The sequence below is a fragment of the Dermacentor andersoni genome, chromosome 4 (assembly GCF_023375885.2).
Source record: "Dermacentor andersoni chromosome 4, qqDerAnde1_hic_scaffold, whole genome shotgun sequence".
In the NCBI taxonomy this organism is placed as follows: domain Eukaryota; kingdom Metazoa; phylum Arthropoda; class Arachnida; order Ixodida; family Ixodidae; genus Dermacentor; species Dermacentor andersoni.
In genome coordinates, this window is record NC_092817.1 from 94,528,309 (window position 1) to 94,543,388 (window position 15,080).

The 15,080-nt window shown below is 45.0% G+C and overlaps 1 protein-coding gene across 1 annotated transcript in view; it reads right to left on the minus strand.

The window, feature by feature from the left end:
* CaBP1 (Protein disulfide-isomerase A6 homolog CaBP1) overlaps positions 1–5,509 on the minus strand; it is a 32,802-nt gene extending 27,293 nt beyond the window's left edge. Inside the window, exons 1-2 of the mRNA XM_050183494.3 lie at positions 5,354–5,509; positions 2,028–2,175 (exon numbers count right to left, since the gene is read on the minus strand). Coding sequence (XP_050039451.1) covers positions 2,028–2,175; positions 5,354–5,363 — 158 coding nt within the window. The 5' untranslated portion in view covers positions 5,364–5,509. The remainder of the gene's footprint in view (positions 1–2,027; positions 2,176–5,353) is intronic.
* Positions 5,510–15,080: the final 9,571 nt, after the last annotated feature.

A 15,080-nucleotide genomic window follows, 5' to 3' on the forward strand; every position in this document is an offset into this window, starting at 1 on the left:
CGCAGGATTGCTAGGTTATAGTTCAGACAATAAATAGGGCACCTTTCACAGCAGTAAATGTCTCACAAAAGCCAAAAAGAAAAGTGAAAGTCTAGTAGTGATGCGACATTGACATTCTTGCCTCTTCAGCTCGCTATGATACCAGAAAATGCAACAAAGATTAAACATGGACTCGTTCAGCAATTACATATATGTTGAGAATAAGTTCAATGCTGGTAGCCTTTGTAGACTTTTCTCACAGAAAAGAAGTCAGAAGCTGCAAAATAACTCAAGCGTAGGTTGCTGAACAAGGGTACTATTGCTGCCATAGCCAGATCACAAAAATTGAAAAGGCAAGTTGGGGCCTCTACTGCCACATTCTGGGACAAATAAGCTCAAATGTGCAAATTCTCGGGATTTGAAACATAGGCCAAACAGCCCTCCTAACTTTTTCTTATTGATGTTGTGAATTTTCACTGGGCATATTAAAGCATTTATGAATAGCTAACAACTACAATTATTCATGCCTGCAAGGAAAAACTTTTCCTGCATGATGACATAGTTCCTATGGACACATATTTTAGAGGTGTGGCTTATCATACAGCTTTTGTGACCTCTAAAGGGAAACTAAAACTTGACCGAAATTACGAGCTCAGAAAAAACACCTGTAGCACAAGTTCCTTGTGCACTGGTTATCTGGTCAACCTATAAGCGATTACAAGTTTTTCAACTCAAGTGTTTGGAAAATGCCAGCATCTTGCTGCATTGGCAAGAGAAAATTGACTCCGGCAGAGCCTTTTTTTTTTTACTACTATGCGGATAACTTGAACTTATGTAGAGGACTGCCACAGTTGCCTTAGAAGCTTCGTTTCCACAGAGCCCTAAAATATTGTCTGCACATCAAGCATGGTCATTGACAAACATTGCAGACCTTACAGTTTCAGAGAGTCCCCTCATCAGGCCCTTCCGCACGTTTTTGTTATGCACTCGAAGTTGTAAGCCGCCATCTGGGGAGCGTTTTATAGAAATAATTTTTGATGTCAGTTCATTATTAAAGGAGATAGAAAAAACTTAACTGTCCTGTTACCATGCCAACAGGAGGACAGCGTCACTGCCAATGGAGACACCTTCTTTGCCTTGACTAGCTGCCACAAGCGGTGCTCCTTCCCTGCCTTCTCCCATACCTGGGCTGAGGGACTAAGTTATGTTTACAAGAAAAGCCCAGCCTCCATTTTCTTTCTTCTTTTTTTGCCGCATGTGTTCTTCCTGAGGCGGCAGTGAGTGTTCCCCATTGGTCGATTAACAGAAGTCATCACGTGCCACGGTCGGTGACGCTGCAAGCAGTCCAGTGCATCTTAAATGAAGGCATTTGTGTGCATCTCTCACTTGAAGCAGGGCTCCCTCGAGAGGTGGGTGCGTGCCTTTTGTTTGAAGTTTCAACCATTTCAGCACCACGCACTTTGCAAACATTATCACCGAGTTATCAACATGCTGCACTTGTTTCTTTGCAATGCCCAAGCCTAGTGGGGTGTACTTTAAATGGGTACTAAAGAAAAACTACATCAATTTAGGCTGAAAGAGCATTCTTTTGGAACTTTATTTTCATTGATATTGTAGTATAAGTTGACTGTTGGAAGATAAAATGGAGACCAAAGTACCATTTCTAAAATTTTACGCTGAAAGCCCAGCACTGGTACATTTTATTATTTAGGCCATTACAGCGCAGTAGTTCTTGAAACTTACTAGGTTCAGTCGATGGTTCTTTTAGAATACAATGTCGCCCATCTCTTCCGATAACTAGACCTGAGGAGACGCTGCTAAAATCCATTACGTCGGGTGTGGCTGGTGCGGGAAGTAAAAGGCAGCCACCACCACAAGTCTCATTTTCGCATCTCTTCTGGCTCGCCATGCCACCTCTGGCTACCACAATGGTGGCTTTCATGGTAATGTAGACACATACTGTCCTAATACAGTTCAAGTTATTTTTCTTTCTAAAGTCTCTCATCCAGCTGGTCAGGACAGCTAAGACACCAGGAGTAATATCTCACCAGGGTGCATAAAACTCCACAACCCAGACTTCGTCACTGTCGATGACCCTGTTCTTGAAGTTTGCTGGGGAAAGATCCACAACCTCCGTGTGGGGCCCATACATACCCAGAGCCACAGAGCAGAGGACTGGCAATATGGCAAGAACCGCTAGAATACACGAAAAAGAAAAAAAAAATATCATGAAAACACATGCACAATCCAATCACTAGTGGTACAGAATCCACAATTACTTAGTTTAGTGCAAAACAATGGACACGAGAAAGACGACCAGGACAAGGCGCTACTCTCAACTGACATTTTATTGAGTCACTGCTTTATAGAAAGCAGAATCTAGAAGAACATGCGGTACAGAATGCTTAACGAACATCCTGGGAATGAATAGAGATTTGTCAATCAATCGCTCCCACTACGAGTTGACAATACGCTTGAAACCTTTCATGCCCAATATCTTTCTGTTGGGACTTCAAAAGTGGAGTTAGGAATTATTAAACAATGCTTATTCAAAAATGGGGTCAGGCGTGTGGTGGCTGATTATCGCAGTTAAGCTGGCCTTTAACCAGAAATGCATTGCTAGAACTGCAATCTTTGAGAGTGAAAGGTATTATATCTGCTGCACCAGAATTGTAGCACAGAGAGCAGTACATGACTGTGCTTCTGGGGTAGATCCTGTTTTCCCTGCAATAATGCGGTAGGCTAACCATGGACATTTTTGGCTGCCTCCAGATTTATTATCTTGATGGCCATAATGTTTCCCTCTTTCATGCAGCTTATATTTGTGTCACTGACATGTGCATTATGATTAGCAGTGTTTAGAAAAAATAAAACTAGCCCATCGTTCAACGTGGGTCGGGTCGAGTATTGTTTCCTCTCTACCCTGTTCATTACTTGCACTATTTCAATCTATTACAATTGCACAATCTCTGGTGACACTTTACTCTTGTCAATTTACACCGTGTGCAGATGGAGAGTCCTTAAAACACAGCAAAGTTTGGAGGGCAACATTTTATTTAACAGTCCCCCCTACGTTTTCCTTACTCCACACGTTAACAGTCCACGCATTAGTCAACACAGCTACTCAACTCAGTAATTACATTACAGCTTAGGAACCCTGCCAAGCATGCAAGCTTCCATCATTAATGCAAGACAACCTATCCATTTCACGATGCAAGTAGGCCACGTCAATGTACATACACAATATATCCCCCAGCTGGATGGCAAGGACTTCAGAACAATTTCAACAGCAGCTGTGGTGAATGCATGGGCATCAAATCATGGCTGAACCCGAGAGGCCTGGAGTGGCAGGTTCTAGCTAATTCAACTTTCTTACTTCAGCAGTGGAAGTGTTTCCAATGAATGGAACCATGCATTCCAAGAAATTTGAAGACATTCCCACTGCCACCTTAAGGAACCATTGCAAGCTGCTGGGGCTGCCTGCAATCAATTATATGACAAGCTTCATACTAATTCTAGTAGTAGAGGGAAATCTTGTACTGCAAAGTTTCAATCAATCACTGTAAACCATGCCAACACAAAAATGCTACCGTAATTTGGTACAGCTCCACCAGAAAGGCATGTGGCAGCGTTACTTTTTCCCTCTTCGACGTTCCATTATGTTGTATGCTACACCAGCAATGTTTCTTTACAGATGGCTAAGTTCATTTACTCAAAGTTTTCACTAAATAACTAACTACGACATGTTAAAGCATATGCTTGCACATGTATGCAACTAGATTAGATATTCAGACAGCAACATTCACCACAGTTCTTTCAGTAATAGAAGCAATCAGTTTGATGTGCCATATGTTTATAATAGCCATATTGTAGCAGCTTGAGGCTAAAAAAAGACTAATTGGTACTGAAAATGAACTCCGAGAAGGTTGCTGTAAGTGGCTGAAGGTGCATAACATGGCAGCTACGTCAAGCCCATTCTTGCTTAGTGGCAATACTGGCAGTATGTTCCAACGCTAGTGATCTTAGTATGAAGCCATGGAAGGTGTCACGTTTTTTTTCACGACTTGCCGACATCAAAGCCACATCACACATCAAGTAGTACCATAGCATTGCGTTCCCAGCACAGTTATGATTGGCAACAATTGATGCACGCCTTTAGCCTTAATTCTGGTACAAGTTTGTACTTCACACTATTTTTAAAAAAGTCAAATAATGTGGCTGCTACAACCAATGAAATTTCTGTAATAAGTCTGCAACCTAACTACGGCTTTTCCGGTGATTTGCTTATCTGCAACTTTAAGTGCTCTACTAAGCTGGCATAGAAGTATTAATAAAAATGATCATAATGCCCTTCGTTTCATCATGTTAACAGCCCCGCCCCTTTGTCGTGCTGGCAATCCCCGTATCCCCGGCACTTTTATGAAGCTGCACACAATATATTCACGTGGCTTTGCCTAGCTTTAAATAGTTGTAGCAAATATTACCGAACTGAGAATCCCGCAAATACACCATAGTCAACGCCAGATTTGAAACGGAAATCCTACATAGCCTGCTGGTATCGGTCATCCAATGCCCTTATCTCGAGTTATCACTAAAGCGGTTGATAGTTCTGTGCTTCGGCTAAGTCCGACACCAACGTGACCTTGACTAATTTTACACAATTAGTCTGCCGCGCGTTAATAGGACACGAAACGCGCTGCAATCTGTACTTCGTAGGGCGCGTTGCTCTTTAGTCATTTCGAAGACAGAACGTGGGAGAGCTACACGTAGCACTAGGCGTGACACTTGACGCATCCCAACATGAGATTCTCAAGTCCACACCACGTGGCCTGCGCTGCCTCGAATGCGTACATTCACGCAACACTCCCAGCCAAAATTAAAATGATTTGCATAACATGCGAACCACGCAAGTTTGTTCATTCAACGAAAATTTCCTTATATGGAGAATACAGTGGGCGCACACCACCTGTTTCGTGACCAACAACGGTATTAAATAGGGGCGTTACGTTTTAGCTGCAATCAATATAATGCCAAATTACTTGGCTGACGCGCGCTTTGCGACGTACGAACGGTGAAACAACAAACGTGTCAGCGGGCTGACAATGCGCGGGCGGACACACAATGCCCAGAGTGACACGCACATAATCACGCTATGCACAAGCCGCGGCCCGAAGTTAAATTGACTTTACAACGACGAGAAAGTACGTTATTTACATCTTGGTGAACTGGAGAAAAGCACATTTACCATAAGTGCGGCGATCGGATCACGACCACGCCACGACATCGTGAGACAACGATGGCAGCTCTGGCTGCCGGGCGCCGTCTTTGTTCGTAACAAGATACGATCGTCATCATCTTAGGAAAAATGTCTTACCTATTGCCATGGTGACCTTGTGAAATAAGTTAGCTTTGGTTAAGTTTTGCAGAAATATATTAACTAGACTTGACGGAAGAGCGAAATTGACGAAGAGCCACGCATTTGGAGCGGCGGTGTTTAAAACCGCACTGAGTCTCGTGGCTGATGGTGATTGGCTGGCTGGCAGCCTACATGCTGACAAACCCAAATGACAAAATACATTGCGTAAAACTATAAAAAACACTGCTTATAAAACAAAAATAACATCTTTTTACCTAAAAATGCCGTTATTTATGGTTTATTTTTAAAGAAAATCTCATTTTTTTTGTAAATGCCTACGCAAGTTTTAACAGGTGGCAGCACACAACAAGAACCAAGGCGATTGAAATACAATGGCGCGCGTTTTGATTACGCGAAAAACCGCCGGTTCAGCATTAACGGTGTAAACCGACAAGGACTGAAAGAAGTATTCCGAATTTTATGGGGCTGAATTCGGTTTTAACAGGAAAAGGTCTGTGAAAGCAATTTTACGGAGAGCTAAGATGGCAATCAGCTGGCATCTGCGACCTTTATGTGCTCCGATGTAAGGAGCTACGTACGCGAAATCTGGGTCACACGTCAGCCTGCCAAGCAATATTTTACTATATTTTATTTATTTGCTTCCATTTTGCCTGCCGCTACAACGACAAGGAGGTACCTTGTCGTTGTATCGGCCTCATCCCGGCCTCGGCGGCCGCATTTCGATGGGGGCGAAATGCGAAAACAGCCGTGTACTTAGATTTAGGTGCACGTTAAAGAGGCCCAGGTGGTCGAAATTTCCGGAGTCCTCCACTACGGCGTGCCTCATAATCAGAAAGTGGTTTTGGCACGTAAAACCCCACAATTTAATTTTTTAAATACCATTCTAGAAACTGTGCAACGCTTGTTTCGCGCCAAGAAAACTTAGTATACGAGTAAATTGCATCTGAAGGGTCCGAATACCTTTTTTGAAATTGAAGTCTCCCGCCACCCAGCCGGGGAAGTGATGACGCTGCATACACCATCATCACCATGATCACAACCATGGATGATCACCACATTTTGCTGCCGTCGGTGAGTGAAACGACGTCCGACAGACGGCGGTACCGAGCCAAGGATTCGCCGCTGCAGCTGGTGTTTGGGCAAGTGGCGTAGACCATTCGGGCATCCCACGACATCACATGGAAGTTGATTTCTCTGCTACTTGCATTTTGTGCGAATATGCAAGCCAGCAAAACCAGCGCAGCACTACGCGATAGAAACACTACTTAAACGCGAAAGCGTGGGCGGCGCAGAGTCGAGCGAAAACGAAACCTTTCGACCGCCCGCGTCGTTGTCAAGGGTAATTTCAATGAGTTCTCTTTCCTAAAAAATGATATAGAACTGGGCAAGTAGCATTTTATTTCGTCTCATAATACAAGTATGTTTTTTTGCAACGAGTGGTATAGTGACAGAATTTAACTGAGGAGTGCTTTCGTCATCGGGCAATTACCTGAATGTCGCGGTGTAGTCTCTAATCATATGTCCTGCATATAGCTCAATTTCTCGATTATTACAGCTCTGTTCGCTATGATACTGACGCCTTAGAGAGTCTCGAGCACTATTCTATCTCTTTAGCTTGACTTAATATTTGCCTTTAGTGGGGCCCTCACGGGGCGCCGACATGTCAAAGAATACAAGCACGTCGAAAGAATACCAGCATTTTACTTACGTTTCGGCCGGAGACCGGTCCCTCCGACAGAGGCCGGTCCTCCGTGCAACGCACGCGTAACGCGCAGATTGTGGGTTCGGCTCCCACTAGCGGCAAATGATATTTTTCGTCCGCTTCCATTTGCCTTTTCTTTATTATTTCGTGCATTTAGATTTCAACCACAGCTAATTTCCCCCGATGCTTTCCTTGGCTTCATGTTCTGTTTACTTTATATGGTCATGGTTAACAAGCATCGTGCCCCTCGTTTTCTATGTATGTATGTATGTATGTATGTATGTATGTATGTATGTATGTATGTATGTATGTATGTATGTATGTATGTATGTATGTATGTATGTATGTATGTATGTATGTATGTATGTATGTATGTATGTATGTATGTATGTATAGTTCTTTCGTTTCAACTTTTCGTTTAGTGTATTTGTCACTCACGTACAGGCTGAATTGCTCTAAATTTGCACCCGCATTCGCCTACGATAACGCAGTTCTTCCTTCAGTGACAATACGCAAACTTGGGCACAAAAAAAAAATGCAGCCGAATGTGTTCAAATGATTTGCCTTCTTGACCTTATGCACGGGCACATCGACATTTAACACAAACAACCCGCAGGGCGTTGAACCGAACTGGAACTGAACCGAAAACCGGAGGTGAACCGGAACCGTACCGAATCGATTCCTTTTTTCCCGCCATCTCGGGACGGAACCCGAACTGGAACATTTCGTAGGAACCGTGCCGAAGCGACCGGCTCACCCACATGTTCGGCCCAAGGTTTCGTTTGTTGGAATTCCACGAGAGTAGCCAATGTTTCTCGCGCCTATGCGGTATACAACGCACGGTGTACCGCTAAGACCCACTCTCCTATGTATCTCTATAGTGCCGATTGGAAACAGCCATGCGGCTATTCACGGCGATCGCGTGAACTCGCCCAACTGTAAACGTGTTCGGCTAAACTGTACACACTGAGCGCTGAGTCGGCGCGCATGCTACCTATACACAAGAGCATCGCCGACGCGGCGTCGTGCTCACGGCACCTACTGACTTGTAGGCACAGCGGCGTATAGGTTGTGCTGTCCGACACGCACGTTGCAGTTTAATGCTACTGTACCCTTATTGACTGGTGCTACTCCTGCAGCTCGACTGGGACTTCGCGGAGTATAACGAGCAGACGGCGACAACGCGGTAAAGTGGGCGGGAGCTATAGAGTGCGAATTTTTTTTTTTTTTTTTTTTTTTTCACTGTGCTCAGCAAATAAGGGGTGATATCATATATTTTTTCAACTGTAGACTCTTTGGTTTTAGGTCGAATTAGTGTTTGTGAGGCAGTTTGTGCGAGCGTTCGTAACAAGCCCCGGGGTAGAACATATATACCGCTTCGGAATGCCGAGATGACGTTGTATTTAGTTCGAGATCTCCACCCATCCACGCTAAAACAAGTGTCACACGTTGTATGCCGTGTTCTGCTCAGTGTATGCACTGTTCTTAGTGGACACTGTAGAAACTTTAAGTGAGTTTCTTGCACAAATCAATGTCTGTTCTTTGCATTTATGCCATGGTTGCGCATATATGTTAAATAATATGATGATGAAGGAAGTATTTGTGAAATTGCGTTAGTTACGACTGCTCAGTTTTGCGAAAGGATCATACGTGTTCTCGTGTTCTCTGGGCCGTCCAGCAGGCCCTTCAGTAAAGTTTATCCAATCCAATTACGCGTTCTCTTATTAGTATATATATATATATATATATATATATATATATATATATATATATATATATATATAGCAGGATGCCAGAATTCCTCGAATGCGCAAGGAATCGCTCATTACATCCTCTTTTAATTTGACCTGTTCAAATCTAGCGATAAACGGAGCCTGTCTTCTCGGCGCAGGGATTGTTTACAAGGGCTTCTCTACACGTCACTAAAATCGCAGGTAGTAGTCACGAGGTATCAGAAACCACTGAAGCACGCATCAGAAGTCCGGATGCAGTGACTGTAAGCCATGCACATAATGAACGTATCGCCGAAAGCTGGAGGCACGCCGCGCAGACCATTCCCTAGCTTCTAGTTCACGCTGTGCTTCTATTCGGCACGGGATAATAAGCTTCGTCATCTGAAGTTCATCTCTCCGCTATTCTTTCTGTCTTTCAGGTCCCCTTCATAGCAAACCAGAATCTGTCCCCGTTAAAGGGACACTAAAGGTTACTATAAAGTCAAGTTAGAGTGATAAAGCAATGCTCTAGAACGTCTAAGGCGTTAATATAATCGCGAACAGAGCTTTAGTAACCGAGAAATCGAGGTAAATGCATGACACGATTTGAGACCCCCCCAGCGCCATTCCGGTACTAGCCCGATGACGAAGGCACTCCTCATCGTAATTTATGTCACTAGTACTCAACTACTCGTATTTTAAAAGATCATTTCATTACGTTATAAGACGGAAGAAAATGCTACTTGTCTACTTCTATTCGATTCTAAGAAAAAATAACATTTTGACGTTACCCATCAGTAGTGTGGGTGGTCGAAAGGTTTCGTTTTCGCTCGACTCTGCGCGCTCGACTCTGCGCCACGCGCGCTTTGGAGTTTCAGTTGTTTCGTTATCGCGTCGTGCTGCGCTGGTTCTGCTGGCTCGCGAAACCTGCAGTTGGAACAAGCAGCGAGAGTGCCACGTCCATGTGATGTCGTGGGATGCGGGAACGGTACGCGGAACTTGACCAAGGGCAGTTGCAGCGGCGAATCCAACGTTACTTATCACTGTGCATGTGCCAACGAGTGAACCTCTCCGTTCGAAGTGGTTAAGTGCCGTACCTCTGCCACAGCGCGTTGGCAAAGAGCCGAAAAATCGCATAGTGTGCTCGCTGCACTTTTGCCCAGAGGATGACGAGTTCAACGCCGACTTACTGCAGTCGTGTGGAGTGCCTCTCAAAGCAATGCTTTCCCGTAGCGCTGTTCCGTCGGTCTTGCCTGGATTCTCCGAAGCGCAAGAACAACTGCAGGTTGAAGACCTGGTGAGGGCGGCATTTGCCTTTAACGAAGGAAAAGCTACAAATGTGCGAATATGTAAAGACAGCCACGACACAGTTGCTGTCCTAGTAGTACGCAACGACGACGGCAGCGCGAGCCCTCAGCAGCAGGTCAAGTTTATCAGTGCTTAAATCGCTGAAGTCGCGAGCCAATGTGTCGTTGTCAGGGTCGTCCATTGCAACGAGCGTCAAAGTTGGCGTCATAAAATAAAGAACCAGCTTATCGTCGCGCGCTTTCCCTTCCGCTAGCCACCATAGTTCCGCTTTCGCGCTGCTGTCGGCTCTGTCTTGGCTCTGTTTCTGGCCGAGCGTTTGCGTTTTGCGCAGAAAAGCCGTAGCGCCGTCTGCGGGCGCCGTTTTACTCACCAACGGCGCAACGTCACTATGAGACCATGACGTCACCACTCCTCGATCGGAGGGCGGGCGATTTGCTAGAGGTACGCGGACGCTTCAGAACGCATTTTCTCTTAAAATAAGTCTTTTCTTCGCATGAAACAAGCGTTTCGAGGTTTCTGGGATAGTATTTCAACAGTCCACGTTGACTTAATATTAACCTTTAGTGTCCCTTTAACCTCCCTGCCCTTTCCCATCCCGTTTCTCTCCTCTCTCTCCTCTCAGAATGCGCAGCGCCCTTTTCACATAGCTTCTCTCCTTCATGTGCTGTCATCTAAAGCTTTCAATGCGGCTTCGACCACACCGACCTACATGCACCAGAGATACGACGGGACCACTGAACCCCGATTTTCGTGACGTCTAGAGGAAACCTTGCAAGCAAACTGTACGGGCCAAAAAGCCGCGCTCTATTTGGCGCTCGTTTTGAATTTCCATGATTGGTAGAACGTTATAGGCCAGGAAACGTGCCGACACGAAAGGCGGTTAGCGCTGCCGCCTTGAAGTTCCCGCACCAACTCTGAGGCACAAGGGCCCGAATGCGGGAAAAGGTTTCGAAATCCGTGACGTCGCACTGATGTGCCGGTGCTCGAGTCACCGCGCGAAATTCAATCAGTATAACTTTAACACTCATTGGCTTTTTTATTATTCGACCTACTACTGCGAAAATAGCGAAAATAGAGCTTGGAAAGAATACTTTGTGAGACTAAGCTGATTTACTGTTTCTACTGTCTCTTTAAGAAACCGAAGGACGGAATTTGGGGAAAGTTGGAAGGGTAACGCATTGGATTGTTGCACAGGGCACCACGAAGCCTCTTCATTATTATCGTTTTTTTTTTAAATTTATGCCAGTGCGGAAGAAAACGGTTCGCAGCATAGTTCTACAAAGTAACCAAACAAACTTGTCTCTCCAAGTATACCACGTGTTTTCCCAAAAGCCGGAGGCCCGCCAATGCTTTCATTTTTATTTTTATTCTTCGAACCTGCTTGAACACGAATTATCTGGTCCGGGAAAAAAAAAATTACTTTATGGGGTTTTACGTGCCAAAATCACGATCTTCTTATGAGGCACGCCCTAGTGGGGGACTCCGGAAATTTTGACCAACTGTAGTTCTTTAACGTGCACCTAAATCTAAGTATACACGGGTGTTTTCGCATTTCGCCCCCATTGAAATGGCCCGCCTTGGCCGGGATTGGTTCAGAAAGCTTCGAACTGGTTCGAGCCATTGTAATTTTCACTCCGGAGCTGAACCTGTACCGAAAGTATAAGCATGAACCCGAACCGAACCAGAAAAGGTTTCGTTTCGACACCCTGCAAACAAGGACCTCATTTTCGGTTCAAACGGCGACTTGTGGATTCGGTAAACTTTTGAGATGCCTTTGCCTGGCACTGTCCATACATTCGGAAGGGCAGCAAAGGATAACGTACATGTTTCTCCTCTTTATTTGGCGACCTTCACTACTGCTATATTCGTGCCATTAGTACCCTTGACTTCGTCATGAAAGAAGACAACTGATATTTTCCTGCGAAGTCGTATATATAAGCACATTGATACAAACAGTAATGTTATTATTTTTTATCCTTCCTGGGGGCCCGTGGAAACCCGATTGCTGATAAGTTCTGTGGCTCTCCCATTCTAAAGAAGGATTAAGTCACTCTACAGGTGAAGTAAGGGAAGAAAGTTATCGCTTTAAATTTTGCAATCAGCCAATCGAAATGGATAAAACTTCGGTGCCACCGGAAAAATGCAGTATAGCTGAACGTTCTCCAGCTTGACTTTGCAACTGCTTTCGATGGCTCGATCGTTGCTGTGATTTGTCGCTACATGATTATATTGTGCGTAACTCGACTTAAGGCCAGCTTCTTGCGCGTATTTAATGGTGGCACCACTAAAGACGAATTTCATTGAGGCTGTGCTTCGGTGTCCGTTTACGTTCATTGTTTTTTTCTTTTCCGAACCTGCTTTTAGAAATGTATGTATGGTGGTACAATTAGTGTTCCCGTCTAATTTACTCTATGTTACATAGTGCATTCACGTTGTTTACAAGAAAGACACGTACAATCGCTCCACTTATAATCGTTTTAGCTTTTGTAGGTGTAAGCGAATGTTAGAAGTTTACAAAACGAATCGAATATTTCACGCTAACCATTAATTCTTAATATTCGTACTGGAAAAGCAACTATTCGGCCTTCTCGAATAGCCGAAACTAACCACGTATTTCGCAACGAATGATTGTTCAAGTCATGGTTGCTGTTCTTCGTCTGCGCTAAACAAAGTATCGCAAGCTATCAGAAGTGAAACCACGTCGGCAAAATTTTCTAAAAGAGGTCAGAAACAAAATTGGTCTTGCGAGCTTTCTTTTCGATGTCGCGGCAGAAGCATACATGACAGCCTGCGATTTTTTGCTTGCGGTCTTTAATTTAGTGTTTTTTATCGCGTTATGGGGCCAATAATATTTTCTTTGCAACGACCAACTTTATTTACGCGTACACAAATCCTTCAGCAGCTTTTAAGTGCGAAAGCATTTCTATGCTTACCCAACGATAAAAATGTCCGTCCGTCCCTTCGTCCATCCGTCCCGCAAAGGCTCACTTACACTTTATAGGCCGACCCGACACCGATTTCGGTCTGCCAACTGTCGGCAACAGCGTTTGGCCTTCGTGTCGGCGCATCTTTCACACCCTACCGACGCCGACAATCTGCCGACGGTCGGCGGAGAGCTCGGCGTCGTCGGTACAGTGTGACACAGGTGTCGACACGAAGGTAATAAAACGCTGTCGCCGACAGTCGGCAGACCGAAATCGGTGTCGGGTCGGCCTAGTGTGAGTGAGCCTTAAGACGATCGCTTTCACGACAAACCCGCAGCGGCGAGCGACTTTACCTTCATGCTGCCTGTCGCTTCAACGCAAACGAAGCGGCGAGAATGCACCGCTCGTGAAGTTCTCAGCGCCGCGGAGATATCAGCACTCGCCGCACTCTCTGCCCGCATCGTAGATCACTTTCAAGATACGGCCCGCGCGGCCGTGCCAGATATAGATGCAGCCGCCGCCGATGTACACATTTCATCATGGTTCACAATGGTCCGAAGCGGATGGATAAGACGCTATATAGCGATAATGGCTCGTAGTGATCGGAACGTCATCAGCGCCACCTGCAGTACTTTTCTCGCGTCATCAATGCACCTTGCGTCGCCGTCCGCACCAGGTCGTGTAGCCGCAGCGCTGTCTTTTCGTACTGGCCGGATCAAGTTTCATAACATTGATAATGACACCGAGCTGCGTGGAGATTAGCAAGTCGCACAGTGCTTACGCATACTTAGACAACTATATACTGCAAATGCAGAGAAGTTTCTGCGTGAATTTTTGTTCCTCTTCTTTTTGCACAACTTCTGATCTTTCTTTTTATAGTCAACCGTTTATTTAGTGTTTTTGGAAAAGTAGTCATATAACAGCCATTCACACTCAGAAAACTTGTTTGCAACCATACTCTAAAGATGCTGAGAAATATTTCAAGCAGACTTTTTTTCAAAATGTCAATTAATGATCTTGTGTTTAACGCTGATCCTATGTCCCTCATAAATTTTTTTACGCAAGTGAGTCTAAATATACATAGAGGTTTAATTCTGCTGTAAATATACGCATCTGTGTTTGACTATTCGATATTCGATTCGATATTCGGTTGGATATTCGATTCGGTATTCCATACTTATTATTCGTATTCCATTTGTATTTGAAAAAATGTTATATTCACCCACCTCTGTTTTTTTTTTTTTTTTGATAAGGGGGCGGGGGGGGTCTCGGACTCTCGGTACTGGGGTCTCTCTTCGATGATCACTTTACTATGGACACACTTACCATTAGTATCCAGCATAATACATGTAGCGCAAGCATGGCTGCGAGAGCGCTATTGGCTTAAAAAGCAACGCTCTTTCATATGCTCTGGGAGTGCGGGTCGCTGGGCCCGAAGTTCACCAAGGAAGAGTGGCACGCGCTCCTGCGAAGTCCCGTCTTTGAGGACCTTATCCTGGCCGTCCAGCGCGCCCGCGATCGGCCCGGCAGACTAGATCTGTCAGTCCTGTCGTGGGATTAGCCGGGTGCGCTTTTTATCACGTTTTGCTGGACCCAATCAAAGTTTACTCACTCACTCACTCACTCACTCACTCACTCACTCACTCACTCACTCACTCACTCACTCACTCACTCACTCACTCACTCACTCACTCACTCACTCACTCACTCACTCATTCGCGAGAATTATATAAAGTAGTGCTAGCGCTTTACGATTGTTGCAAGAGTTGAAGAAACATACAGACAACTTCAGCGCTGATCCCGAGAGCACTTACGAGGTTACGTAGGTGCTCTATAAACTGTCCCATAAACTAGGTTTGCCTTGCCCGTCTGTGTGCTTTCCGGTGTGCCGCCGTCAACATATATGTGACCACAGAGGGCACCAACTATTTGCCCGATATTTTGTTTGCTTTGTGAATAATATAGGAGAAATTTTAGAGGTGTTGCGTGACGTTTTAAGTGTAAGAAGCACCGCTGTCGGACAATCACTCTCGGTGGTTCTTACGGCAATCTGCCCCGATCGTGCACCGATGGGCATT